General features: G+C 49.6%; 1 protein-coding gene across 1 annotated transcript in view; it reads right to left on the bottom strand.

The window, feature by feature from the left end:
• Positions 1-14,635, bottom strand: part of COL27A1 (collagen type XXVII alpha 1 chain) — a 254,500-nt gene that overhangs the window by 65,126 nt on the left and 174,739 nt on the right. The window contains exons 19-26 of the mRNA XM_030535277.1: positions 13,940-13,984; positions 12,172-12,225; positions 12,011-12,055; positions 11,594-11,647; positions 8,735-8,779; positions 5,917-5,970; positions 2,950-2,994; positions 1,147-1,200 (exon numbers count right to left, since the gene is read on the bottom strand). Of these exons, the coding sequence (XP_030391137.1) occupies positions 1,147-1,200; positions 2,950-2,994; positions 5,917-5,970; positions 8,735-8,779; positions 11,594-11,647; positions 12,011-12,055; positions 12,172-12,225; positions 13,940-13,984 (396 nt within the window). The remainder of the gene's footprint in view (positions 1-1,146; positions 1,201-2,949; positions 2,995-5,916; positions 5,971-8,734; positions 8,780-11,593; positions 11,648-12,010; positions 12,056-12,171; positions 12,226-13,939; positions 13,985-14,635) is intronic.

The raw sequence follows: 14,635 nt of genomic DNA, 5'->3' as shown, positions 1-14,635 counted from the left end.
GGATATCCAATTCCACTGGCAGAGCAAGAGGCACTATCAATGGTTCTCTCATGACCTTGAGCTCAGAGCTTGTCTTTCCCGGCAGCCACGTCTTCGCCAGGGAAACTTCACCTCTTATTAAACACTGCACCCCTGATGTGAACTTAATCCAGTACCAGAGGGGACTAGCTAGGCTGGGCAGAGGCACAGGAGAGCCATGGTGGGAGGAATTTTCCCAGACCTGAGCTGCAGTGCTGAGAACACTGTGTGTTGGAGAGGGATGAAGGACAGGAGTATCTGGGCAACGGCAGATCTTCTGGCCCCCTCCCTGTCCTCCTTATGCCCCACCTACTCCATTCTAGAGGGCTCCTGGAAAAAGTTAGCTCTGTACTGTGGCGTATATCCTGTGTGGCCCTCCCACATCTGGCCCACCCTCTATTGCAAAGGGAACCACATTAACCCCATTTGCTGTGGGCCTGGGCTCCCAGATGGGGGTCCGGCTAACTTAGCTCTCTATGCAGCACTGCCAACGCTCATGATTTTATAATAAGCCTCACAATATTGGGGCTTAAAGCCCCATCTTCTGGAGTCACATGCTTACATGAAAATCACAGCTTCCATTTAATAAGAAATGGAAGGGGAGTAAGCATCTAGCACTCATACCCATGGAAAAAGCTTAAAACACTGATTCCTAAAGGCTCATAAACCAGAACTCAAATAAAAAGAATCAAACTTTAAACAAACAAAAAAATCAAGATTTTTAGCTGATCATGATTTTGGGGGGCCTGACTCAGGAGTTTCGATTACTTGACACTGGCAATGCTACCTATAAGAATGTTAAGAAAGGGGGTCCAGAATTTCAGCAAGTGACTGCTAGAGTAACTTTCCTGGCATGGTGGGATCTTCTTTATACAAACCTCCTCCTAGTGAGGCTGCTGTGTACCAGGAGCAGAGACTCACTCTGTCAAGAAGGGTGCTAGAATAAAGGTGCCTAGTGATTCTAATTGTTTACTCTTAAAGTGCCAGCAGAGAACTCAATCTAATTGTTAGTACAATACAACCAGATCAAACATGCTCTGAGACGACATGGCCACATTTAAGCAGCGAGGAGGAATGGGGAAGCGATAGAAATTACCCTCTGAATGCCAGCCACTGGGTCTACTGTACCTTATCTCCTTTGGCTCCCATGTCCCCTTTCACTCCATCTGTGCCTTCACCACCCTGTAAGAAGAGCACATGTTAAATGTGCAGCTTCTCAGAAGACCGAACTGTGATGCTCCCCAAGGCTGAAGAGCACAGTGATCTGCTTTCAGCATCGAAGAGGAAGCTTTCACCGGTTTTGATCAAAAGGTCATTCTTGATGGATCTTTCCACAGGCAGAAAGGGAAGTCTCCTTTCTACCCAGACCAGAAAGCTGCATTGTGACCCTACGTGCCAGATACTCGGGGAACTTTAGACCCATGCAGGTAGCTTTAGCACCCCTATAAAATGGTGGAGGAGGAGTGTATAGCAAGCAGCGGTGGCTCCAGGCACCAGCATTCCAAGCATGTGCCTGGGGTGGCAAGCCACAGGGGGTGCCCTGCCAGTCCCTGTGAGGGTGGCAGTCAGACAGTCTTCGGTGGCTTGCCTGCGGGAGGTCTGTCAGTCCCATGGCTTTGGCGGCAATTCGGTGGCGGGTATGCTGAAGCCGCGGGACCAGCGGACCTCCTGCAGGCGCTGCCGAAGGCAGCCTGCCTGCCATGCTTGGGGCGGCAAAAAAGCTAGAGCCGCCCCTGATGGCAAGGAGATCAACAGTAGACCTCCTGTAGTTTGGAGTTGATGCAAATATTACTTGCTTGGGACAGAAGGAAGGACTACCTGCATTGCAATTAACAAATAAAGTAACTTCCCTTCTGCTTTATGTTGGGATGCCTGCCCTTACCCCCCAACTCAAACACACACTTCTTAATTGGGGCATGACATGAGCAGATCATTGGAAATCTTCCACACACAAAGCTCAACGCTGACACACAGCAAGTCCTGCTACTGTTGTTTCAAGCAGTGTGCACCAGCTACCTTGATTGCTGCCAGACCTTTTGTGATGTACAGCAAGAGCCAAGAGGAGGCCACTCAATCTGTTCGGAGCTGTGACCTTCTGTAGGGAAGGACCAGAACTCAGAACTCCAAAATGTAACAGGTCAGTGCATTGACCTTCAGTGCTGTACAGCCTACCCCAATTTGTGTTTGCCGAAAGATCCCAAAGGCCACGTCCAAGAGTAGCAAACATACTATCTTGCACCCTGGTGACTCTCATCCTGGTTAAACTCTATCCAGAGACTCACTTGCTCCAACACCCAACACCCCTCCTAACTAAGCACAACATCGTCTTCTGTCCACATAGCATAAAGTGCAGGAAGAGGAAGCAGGAGAGCTGGATTTGACTCCCAGCTCTGTTACAGTTTCACTGAGTGTGACCTGAGCTGAACTGTACCGAAGTTTCCCCATCTGTAAAATGGGGGTGATATCTTGAATGGGGGAGGAGGAACATAGGGAAGGCAGGCCAAATGTCTGAACATTTATGGAGAGCTCTGAGACACTCAAATTCAAGGGGAATAAAAAGTATCACTGTTCTTTCTGATAGGGGATAACGTTTCAGGGATCTTGAACAATCCAACTCCCTCGATAATTGGGACGTGTCTACACAAGGAAAAAAGGTGTGTTCTTACCACAGGATAACGATCTTGTGTGACAATTATAAATGCTTTGTGTCTGGATGGTTTGGACACAACAAATCCTGCATCTCAGCAGGGGGTTAGAGGAGATGACCCTTGCAGTCCCTTCTAACCCTATGGTTCTATGATTCACCAGATGTCCCAATGTTACAGGGACAGTCCTGATATTCAGGGATTTTTCTTATATAGGTGCCTATTACACCCCTCATCCTGATTTTTCACACTTGCTATCTGGTTACCCTAAGGCCAAGTGACTTGCCTGGTCTCCTGGGAGTCCCTTTGAACCTGGAATTCCTATCAACCCCTGAAAAAGAAAGAGAAAGACAGTCAATGCAACATTTAAAAAGGACACAAAAATCCACACAGGCCTTCAAATCCCCCCTCGGTGAAAGGTATGTGCCAGAAAATGAAGTGTCTGAAGTTCATGACCAATAGGAAATACCAGCCTCATTTGCAGAAGGTCATTGCTGATGATCCCATGGCAAGGTGTAAGGGAGAGGCACCCTTTGTGGCCCCAGGACAGCCTGCAAGTGATCCCTCACCTCAGTTTCCCTTTTGAGTCCCCAGTAACTCCATGGAGGATTATCTTCTAGGCCATTGTAGTTTATTAATAAAACTTGGTGCAAATGTCCATAACCAAAAGACCCAAGACACAGTTCACATCACACATACCCACCCCAGCGCCTACAGTCTTTAAAACCCGGCTTTGTTCTCACCGTACCCTGGTACTAGACCCTTTCTCAGTCCTCTGTCCCTCTGCCAGGACAGGCAACCCAGCCCTTCCTTCTGGGTTGCAACTCGCTCATCCCAGCAGGAATACCCACAGCCTCTCTGCTCGAGCCATCCCTCGCTCCCGGTGGTACTCTCATATTCCTCTGGGTCCAACTCTCCAGCAAGGAGACCACCAGTAGGTAAACCCTTCCACAGCACCCCTTCCCTTCCTCCCACCCTCTCCAGCCCTTGGCTCTGGCCCTCAAGCTCAGAGCCAGCAGGCATCTCCCTCTGCTGCTGCTGCTGCTCCTGCCTTCAAGCCTTGGCTCAGGGACACCAGCAGCAAACTCCCCGTCCTGCTCCCCTACCTTCAGCCTTCCCCCAGGAACCACCTTCTCTCTCTGCCAGCTCTTGTCTCCTGCCCTACCTGACTGAACCAGTCTGCTCAGACTGGGTCTCTGTCACAGTCTCTCCCTCAGCCCTAGGTGCTGCCCTGCTGCCCTCTTTGTTGGCCCAAAGAGGGAGCACCTGGACTGGAGCAGGAGAGTTGAGTTAAGCCCAGTTTCATTTAATGGGTCAGCTACACTGTTACTCCCCGGGAAGGAGAGAGAGCAAGTTAGAAACATGAGGAAACTACTGTTAGTACAGGCAGCCATCCTTTTACCTGGGCTAAGCATTTGCACTGTTCTTCAGTGCAGATGCCTGTCAAGTGCACGCTTTGATCCAGTGAGAACAGAGAGGAGAAACAGGAGGGAAATGGCTCTCTAAACACCACCTCACCATTCTCGCTGGCTAAGGGAAATTACCAGCAACCCTAAAGAGGGTTGTTTAAAAAAAAAATCAGTGTTAAACACCCATGTGAGCTGGTTCCAGGTACACGTGCTCTGCTGAGTTTGCTCCCTGGAGATGCTATGGTCTGGGCTGGGCATATCTGTCTAGGTAATTGGCCATTTGGGGTGGCTTTTGGACAACCCAGTCACACCAAAAGGGCATACTAATGCCATCTCTCTAGGTACTTATGTGGCCACTCACTACCATCACCAGAGCTTCACCCTCATTCATGGATTTGAGCCTCACTATGCCAGCGAAGGGAAGCATTATTCCCATATTACAGATAGGCAACTGAGACACAGGGTATATTAGTGCTGGGTCCCACTCCAGCACCCAATCCACAAGACCATCTTTCTAATCTGGTTCCTACCAGAGCTACTTCCCTGCTGCCCAGATTTCCAGCAGCCACTGAGACACAGCTTAGAAGAAGCCTGTTTCTTGCTTTTTATCCTCAAGTGCCCCCCAACCTTCCAGGTTTTACATGCCTCCATGAGGAAAACTTACAATGCAATTGGCTCTTTAGCATGTCAATATCAGAAGCAAAAGCCTTATGGGAACACCCCCACACTGAGACACGGCCCCAATATGGTCCACGACTGCACCCCAACCATACTATTAAGCGGGGAGTACGAAGCACTTTGGCTGCGTGAATTGGTGAAAGACTATAAGTGTGTTGGGGGCTTTAAGCAAGTCAGCAGCAAGAGTTGTTCTGGCAGTTGGGTGGTGTGCAGGAAAGCCATGGAGAGCTACTTTTAAGAATACATCAGTGTAGGGAAGGCACTGACAACGACCAGTCCTTATCTTTCCTGCTGAAAAGAGACCACAAGGAGTTAAGCCCGTCCCAGTCAGGGCGGACTGCCCCAGGGCTCAGACTCCGGATTTCCCCAGAAATCTCCCTAGGTCACCTGGGCTTAGCTTTGGCAACAGTGTTCCTCTAGTAGGCGGAAGGCTCCCCAGTGCACACACAGGCATTAACAGGATGTCCAGCTTGGGGACTATGATATTGTAGCAGTATCATATGAGGGCTGCCGCGTGCAGAGCCCTCACTCTCCGATCCAGGGGCGGCTCTAGGCATTTTGCCGCCCCAAGCACGGCAGGCAGGCTGTGTTCGGCGGCTTGCCTGCGGAGGGTCCGCTGGTCCCGCAGCTGTGCCTGCGGGAGGTCCACTGAAACTGCGGGACCAGCGGACCTCCCGCAGGCAAGCGGCCGAAGGCACCCGGCCTGCCGCCCCCACGGTGACCGGCAGAGCACCCCCCGCGGCTTGCCGCCCCAAGAACGCGCTTGGCGTGCTGGGGCCTGGAGCTGCCCCTGCTCCCATCTTATATCTAGCCTATTTCCTAACAGGGCAGAGGTCCAGCTACACATGCAGATGAATGCATATGAATCAATGAAAGCACAGGGGGAAAGAAAGATAGCTTGGCTTTGTCTTGTTTGTGCAGTGGGTGGGATCTCAAATGGTCTATGGTGTCCTATCATTGGTAGCAGCTGGACTCCAGAAAGAAAGACAGAGCTAAGGGAAAGACCCAGTGGATTTTCCTCATTATTCAATCCAATGCAACGTACCTGTTCAGGTTACGAACTGGAGCAATACGGCATAAAGAATTCACCGTGCCCAAAGCCCCTCCACTCCCACCCTCACCCATAATGAGCTGGGGCATGGAAAGATACATCCACACAGACTTACCATGGGGCCTTCTTGACCACGCTCTCCCCTTAGTCCAGCAGGACCGACTGCTCCCTGCAACCAGAAATAACCCTATAAAAACGGCTTCGTGACAAGGCCGCCATGTTTTAATTAACTCATCAAGGCTGAATGTTATTAAAAGGCAACAGACAAACCAGACAAATCCAACGTGAGTGACAGCAGGAGGGAAAAACGGTGGAGGGTGGGTAACAAATGAAATCCCATTTCCAAGGAAGAAGGAATGGGGGGAGTGGGGATCGTGAGTCTCCCAACAGAGAGATTTCTTGATTTGATATCGAAAGTTTAATGAATTCTGTACACTTCCCACTCCATAGGGAAGACTCCCAGGTGCCAGACTCTTCACTCGGCACGTACAGGGCACTTGGCCACAGCAGCTATGGGAAAGGAGGTGCCAAGGACCCATTTTGGCCATGAATGGGCTATCAATACACAGTTTTTCTAAATGACTATTAGTCACATTCATTCCAATGGGAGCGAAGGGAGGATACTCTACTGTTCATAAGGTAGCCTCTTCTAACTGATCAGAGGATCACTCAAGACCTGCATCTAATCACGCAACTCTGCATTTACCAATTACCACCAATGTCTCTGCTTATCCATCAGATTCCATCCTTTTCTACACCTGTAGTCATGCTCTAACCTTTATGGCAGTTAATGGCCAGTGACCAAGTCAACAATAAATGTGGGAGGAGAAAAACAACAGAACCCTCCCCCTCCTCCCCAAGGTTTCAGGATTGTGCCAGATCTAAGTGTGAAAAGGACCAAATTCAAGCTCTAAGGGTCTCTCTCTTTTGACTGTGAGTTGGAGCCTGCAGCTCAGACAAACGAACTGGAAATTGCTAAAAATGGAATCACTTCATAGGATATATGCCTGTGCTACCTCCATCAGAGTTCTATATGCCTGTCCATCACCGTAGGAACTGAAAACATTCCACTTAAAATCAATAACAGCAGCAAAAGTTCCTAACGGACTTATTGGAGTTTCTGGCCCTTCTTCCTTTTTGGGTTAGAGTATTTGGGGTTTTTTGCCCTTTTTTTCCTTAAGATTTTACAGTTTCCTCTTTTCTCCCCTTTTGACTAGTGGGAGTTTAGGTGTCAGAGAGCAGCACTGTATCATTTTTATGGTATAAAGGCATTTTCCACATGCTGGAGCCTGTTTTCTTTCACTTGGACAGGGAAAGAGGATGGGTGTCAGAGTAGCAGCCGTGTTAGACTGTATCCACAAAAAGAACAGGAGTACTTGTGGCACCTTATTTGCGCATAAGCTTTCGTGGGCTACAGCTGGTTCTGCAGTGGTGCTTCTGCTAGCCAGTCAACACAGCAAAGGCCCAGAGAAAGCCACCTACCTTTTCTCTTTAAGTGGGGCAGTATGGGAGCATTTCACATCAACGTGCTATTCTCTGCACTCGCTACCAACCTCAGGCGAGGCCAGTCAAGGTTACAGTGTTTATCTTCAAAAACCTAAAGCAACTGGGGTTTGCTTACCTCAGTCTGCTGCAGCCTGGCATGGTTTCTGCCATCAGCAGAAACACTTCAGCCATATGGCCCCCAGGTACAGAGGCTAAGGGCAAGGTCCTCTCAGAGTATAAGTCACAACCATGGCTTGGGCAGGAGGATACGTTGAGCCAATGGTCAGAGACCAGGGGCAGGGATCAGGAAAGTAGGAACACAGGACAAGTTTGGAAATCAGGACTCAGGCGAGAAGGCAGGGTCCGATGTAGCCACTAGCCAGGAATTTGACCCCTTGCACGGATTACTTCCCATGCCTCCCTCTGACTTACATAGCATAGCTGGACCACCCAGTGGTGCCAGGCGCTCGTCCAATCAGGACTCCCACGGACTGTGCCTCTGGTGGGGCTAGGGTTCCTTTAGCCACTCAGCCCCTCAGTTACTAGCAGGCCATTGGATACTGCTGGTATGCAAAGGTTGCCTGGGGACTTGTAGACCTGGGTTCAAGACCCATGGATCCTCACAATCTCCATACTGCAGTCAGAGGGTATACGCACCTGAGCTGGCGTTAGTCTGGCCAGCTCAGGTCCCAGAGGTGTGAAACAGCAGCAGGACAGGAGAGCCTTGGGAGTAGCTACCCAAGTTTCCAGACAGGCTTGTACAGCCCATGCTGCTGCAGCTTCACTGCTCCAGGCAGGGCCGGCTTTATTAACTGCGGGGCCCGATTCAAATACCCAGTGGCACTTCGGTGGCAGAGGGTCTGCTCCGGGTCTTTCACAGCACCAAAGGACCCCCCGCTGCCAAAATGCCACCGAAGACCCAGGAGTGGACAGCAGCCAGGTGAGTAAAAAAATTTTTAAAGGCTTCTAAGGCATGGAGCACTCTTGGGCGTGGAGCCCAGTTCTGGGGAATCGAGCGAATCGGCCTAAAGCCGGCCATGGCTCCAGGCCCTGAGCTACTGGAGCTAGGTTTAATTTAGCAACGTCTACACAAGCTTCTATCACACCCTGTAAGTACAGCACAGACATACTAGCAACAGAAATCCCTGGGCTTTGGAATTCATTCCCACCGGAGATCAAGCTGAGCTCACAGGTGAACTCTGCTGTCTGTGCAGGCCTCTACCTAAGTCCTGGCGCCAAACGGGCACCGCTTAGCACTCGTTCAATTCAGACAAGTAGCTCAGAGGAGGGCAAGAGCATTTTGCTCCCTTCAGGGCTGTAGGTACCAGATACTACAGTGATGGGCTCATTACAACAGGCAACCTCAGTAACAATGAGACATTATTGCAATGGCAGCAAGATGGGGAAGAACGTATTTAACTCTATATGTGGGGAAAACAGACTCTTACAGGGTCTCCTTTAGGCCCAGAGGCTCCTTCTATCCCAAGTGGACCCTAGAAAGAAAGAAAGAAAGAAAATAAGCTGTAAATAAAGGCAAGAATAGAGACCCCATTCTTTAGAGTTTAAATGAAGTAAAAGTGAAAGAGAATCCGTTCCAGCCTCCTTCAGATCAGGGTGGGAGAAGATGTCACTACAGGTCAAGCGCAGCATTTGCTCATTCACCTTCTGCTATTTCTTTCACTCTACGATCTGTTCAAAAGCCACGTACCCTTAAGCCCTGCGCACAGCGGTCTGTGCCCATTGGTGATGCAGGATCTCCGGTGATTTCATCTCACAAGCCCTGGCTCCTCCTACCCTCCCACCCTCCCATTCTTACAGTTTCCGCTTAGATTTCCTGCAAGTGAAACTCTCCCAAGCAATGGACAGCCTGGGACAGATGAGTGAGGAGGAGTCAGAACAGAAAACAATCCTGGTGAATTGTCCATGGCGATGGAGAAGTTCGTCCCAAGCTTTCCTACAGCCCATTACAGAAACAGAGTGGATCTGGATGTATATTTTCATGCCAACGACAATGGTTTTCCATGTGGATTACTCCACCCAGGATACAGCTTGCTTACATTCGTCTTTTCCTGCGTCTTACTCTGTCTTTTCTCCTTCCACTAACTCCTCTGGGCTGGCCTACCAAATACCTACAGGTGTCCCTGCCAGGACTATGCTAAATGAGGAAAACAAACTCTTCTGAGGACCACTGCTCTTCCTGCAGTGTAACCTACCTTCTAGTCTTTGATCTCACCTGCAGCACAGAGAATCAGGCTCCAGTCCTCAGCAGGAGGTGAGAAAAACATTTAGGATCTCGCAGCATAACCTACTAGAGGGTTGTATACTAAGATGCACACCCAGCCATGCCCTTGCCCCCACTCTGGCCCCACCTAGCTGGTGGTGGGGCTGAGGCTGGTTGGAATGAGGGTTCTGGCTCTAGCTGTGGGGGCGAAGGGGGGCTGACCAGAGTTAAGTGAGGGGCCCACTAATCCTCACCTAGCCCTCACCCTGGGATCCCTGCCTACCCCTGTACCCATAGTGACTCTGTTTCCCGGCCACAGGCCTCTGTGAGGTCACTGCCTCACATCTGTACCCTGAGTGACCAAATGGTTTTTACTGGAAATCAGGCTTTCCTGGTTTTTCAATTTTCACCAAAATCTCCAGGGTCTTGCCCATGGATCCTTAGAACGGTCCTCAAAATGTTGAAATGGATCGGATGTGGTATTCAAATGTTATCACCTGACAGACACGTCAGTGAGATTGTGTAGGGCCTCAGGGCCGGCTTTAGGCCGATTCACCCGATACCCCGGAATCGGGCCTCACACCTTTCTAATTTTTACTCACCCAATGGCACTCTGGATCTTCAGCAGCATTTCGGGGGCAGGTCCTTCAGTGCCACCAAAGACCCAGAGCGAGCGAAGGACCCGCTGCCGAAGTGCTGCCGAAGACCCAGAGTGCCGCTGGGTGAGTACGAATCAGGCCCCACACTTGCTAAAGCCAGCCTTCCAGGGCCTAGCTTTGCTTGGCCAACAATATTAGACACGAACCCCCTTCTCGGAAGAACACTGCTCACTTGGGCAGCAGCACGGAGTGCTGGTTAGAGAAAAGGAGTCAGGAGACCTGGATTCTAATCCCAGCTCTATTGCTGGTTCATTGTGTGACCTAGGTCAAGTCCCTTCGTGCCTTAGTGCCTCAGTTTCCCCATCTGCAAAGCAGGGATAATATGGATTATGTGCCTCTAAAATACTTTGAGATCCACAGACAAAAAGTGATATATAAGCGCAAGTATTATTAGTGATACTTAATGGAAGGTGGCCAGTTTTCTACTGTTGTCCAGCATCAGCAAGGAGCTACAACTGGCTGGACAAAGCTAGGCCCTACAGTCTCGCTGGCAGGTGTCTGTCAGGCGATATAATTTGAACACCACATTCGATCCACTCCAACATTTTGAGGCATGTTCTAGGCATCTGTGGGCAGAACCCTGTGGAGTCTGGTGAAAACTGAAAAACCAAGAAAGCCTGATTTCCTGGCAAAACCATTTGGCCACTCAGGGTACAGGGCAAGGCAGTGACCTCACAGAGGCCTGTGACAGCGAGCAGAGTAACTGGGGTTACAAAGTAAGGCAGTGAGGGGTTTAGTGTGGGGTTTAGTGGCCCCCCAATGCACTGTGGCCAGCTTCACCTCAGCTGGTCCCTTGCCCTCACACACACCTCAGCCAACCCCCATTTTCCCCTCCGTCAGGCCTTCCCAGCCAGACGTGACCATCGTGAGGCCAAGGGGGCGGGGGAACTGGCCAGAGCCAGGGTGAGGGCCTGGCAGGGTATACAGCTGCCTTACATGAGCAGTGAAGTGTACAACCCTCTCGGTTATATGATTGCAGAATCCCGAGACTCCATCCAACAAGATTAAGGTCCTGTTGTGCTAGCCCCAAACAGCTTACAATGTAAACAGACAAGGCAGACAAAAGGTGGAAGGGAAGGCAGAGGCAGAGAGCGGGGGAATGGTTTGCCTAGGTCCAGCAGTAGGTAAACGGCAGTGCTGGAAAAAGAACATGAGTCTCCTGGCTCCCAGTTAAGTGCCCTCCCAATAGAGAATGCAGCTGCCCACCGCTGGGCACCCTGTGCATTCCCTCAGGCAGTGGTGAACATGGCCTGGGTGAGTTAAGCTTTCATGTGCGAGATGCAATGGAAAATTCCAGCAGCCCATTTGCTTAGCAAGGACTCAGACAAGGCCCCACTTCTTCTGGATGCTGCATGGGACACCTGTGGCCTTGGAAATGTCACCTGTTCTGTACTGAGAAGATGATTATGCATCCAGGAGCAATTTACCTGTGATCCTCTAGGCCCTGGAGGTCCACGTCTCCCTTGCAAGCCTTGTGGTCCCTACAGAAAACAGAGTGGGGTGAAAGCACCCTACAGTTAGGTTTGAATGAACTTGAGTGTAAGTGCCACCTTGCAATACAGTTCATCAGACGTGCTGCATTCCTTATTCACCGTTCATCTCTTTCAAGGAATGAGCAGAAGTGTCTGCAGCATGGGCTGGGGGTGCAAGGATGGAGGAGGTTCTTTAGCCTCCAGGCCAATTAAACCTCCCTCCATCCAGGCCTTGGTTGTCAATTAGTGCCAGCTGAGCTATTTGGTGCCAGGGAGAGACAGCCACTGGGAGCTGGGCTCCACCCTTGAACTCATTTCACAAAGGTCCCCATAGCAACTGCTCTCATCACAAAGCTAGTGTTGAGGACGTACCTTGGGGCCCCATGGGCCTGGCAAGCCGGAAGGGCCCATTTCTCCCTATGAACAAAGCAAACATAGGCACGCTCACTAAACTGGCACAGTGGGCAAGGAAAGAGAGGTACACAATGGCAAGTATATGCCACCTTTCCCCATGGTGCCTGGTAGGGACCCACCTGAGAGCCATTGACTCCTTGTAATCCGACTGGCCCCGGCTGCCCTGGCTCCCCCTGCAATAAAACAACACACAGATACAGTCCCCATAGTTAGTCTGTCATAAAATGCGGGAGAACCATGCAGTTCGCTCCTTCACGGATACTGGTCAGGACAGCCAGGGGGCTGGCTGGAGCGGTCTGTCAGATCTGCCTGGCAGCTGGGAATTCTCCCAGAAGGTTGCAATGTTGACCAGACTGGAGTGGCTACTTCCATTAGTAGCTTATATACCTGCTTTGGGGCCACCTGGCTAGGTCCTTGCTTGCAGATTGGCTGGGCCCTAGGTGATTGGTCTGGGCCTACCATTGGATTTTCAGTGCCCACCAGTGGCTTCTGTCTTGTGACTTCCAGAGACAGACCCCAGCAGAGCAGGGCACTCGGCACTTGAGGCAACACAGACAAGAAGCTCAGAAAACCAAGTTATTGGACTCAATACAGGAGTTACTGGGTGAAATTTTATAGCCTATGATGCACAGGAGGCCAGACTAGATGACCTACTGGACACCTCTGGCCTTAACATCTCTTAATCTAGTATTCCTGGAGAAAGCCATGGGGGATTTCCATCAGCTCCGTGGTGTTAACACACAACAGAGTTCACCAGAAGCACCAGATCGTGAGCTCCTTGAGACCGAGACCAGCTGATTATTCTCTGTTTGTACAGCACCTAGCACACTGGGGTCCTGGTCCATGAGCCAGGCTCCTAGGTACTATCACTATACAAATAATACATTGTAACATCTCATTGTCTCACATTCCACAAAAGAGCCCCAGACAGCCACCATAAAGCACGGGGCTGAGCCAAACTGGAGAGAGCACGTCACTGGCACGAGTAGGTCAGTCCCACTCCTTCCAGTGTTACCACCTCACACCTCCCTTTTATTGCTGCACAGGGATTTACTTCACCGCTAACTCATTGCCACAGAGACTGATGCGTATGTAATGCCCTGTCTCCTAACCCTGGCAGGGCCAAGGCATGGGGACAATTATGGCCATATATTTAAAACTCAGTAATGCTCTTGTATTGAAGAGACAGCTGCCCCCACTCACACCACAGTGCCATTTCTTTGTGGGTGTGTAGCCAAGGGGTAGAGGATCACTGAGAAAAGGAAATTCCTTTCTTCCACTTTTCTCCTTTCTGCAGATGGTGTTTCCATCTTGTGCACATTGTAATATTCCCTAAACGACAGATTTCCTTTAGAGCTGGGCAGGAAGCAGAATTTCCATTTCACAGGAAATTCACCATTTTGAAATGTGCTTTCATTCCACGCTGGAGTGAAAATTCCAATTTCAAGCTTCCTGGGAAACTGAATTTTTGAAAAATGTGTCAATTCAATTTGGATTTTTTTTTATTTTATAATATCAAATGAAATGTATTTTTAAACAAAACAAAAAATCAAAAGGCTCCATCCCAAAAGCATCAAAACAGAATTTTTCATCCTTATGAATATTTATTTTGAACCCCCCCCCTCAAAAAAAAATATATATAAAAGTTTGTTGAAATCGACACACTCTCCTGGAAAATTTCAATTTTGACAAAATGGCACTTTCTAACGGAAAAACATTCTGCCAGGAAATTTGCAACCAGTTGTAATTCCTTTTCCAGCTCTCAAGGACAATAACACTGAATGTACTAGGAGAGTGCTGGGGTGACCTACAGCAATGAAAACTGTCTCAGGCACAACCACCACCTTGTTTTTATCCATTGGTTAAACTGAAAAATTATAAACTTACCATAGGCCCGGCCAGCCCTGGAGAACCCACTGCACCACTTTCCCCCTGAAGCAGGATAAAGAAACACTTGAGATCTCAACACTATAAGCAACATCTCCTTTTCCCTTCCTCTCTTTCCTACGGTGTGACACAGTATCAAGTACAACCTGGAAAAAGCCACCTTTGGTATGGGAACGAGGATGATCTAATGCAGACCACTGCTGGTATGTAAGTGTAACACACACTCACTCCAGGTGGCACAATGTTCCACTCTGGTGGTGACTAGGCTGCAGATAGGGACCTGGGTCTCTTAGCTTAGGCAGTAGAGGCTCATGCTTTAAGATCCACAAGTCCCAGGTGCTCTGTTCATGGCATACACTCAGAAAAAAGTTAGATTAAAAACAAATATTCTTGCTGAAAGTTTGCAACATAACACTACTGCATTTCTTAGAATTCAGACTAACGACACACAAGAACCCAAAAACAGAGACACACAAAGCAGGCTGTTCCCTAAACAGAGTTTTAGGCCCCACACTACAAGAAGAAGGTGGAAAAGTTGTAAAGAGTCCAGTGGAGGGCAACAAAAAGAATTAGGGAGCTGGAGCACATGACTTATGAAGAGAGGCTGAGGGAACTGGGATTGTTTAGTCTGCAGAAGAGAAGAATGATGGGGGCTTTGATAGCTGCTTTCATCTACTTGAAAAGACGTTCCAAAGA

Source organism: Gopherus evgoodei, chromosome 16 (genome assembly GCF_007399415.2).
Source record: "Gopherus evgoodei ecotype Sinaloan lineage chromosome 16, rGopEvg1_v1.p, whole genome shotgun sequence".
NCBI classification, from domain to species: domain Eukaryota; kingdom Metazoa; phylum Chordata; order Testudines; family Testudinidae; genus Gopherus; species Gopherus evgoodei.
This window is presented reverse-complemented; position numbering and strand designations above follow the sequence as displayed.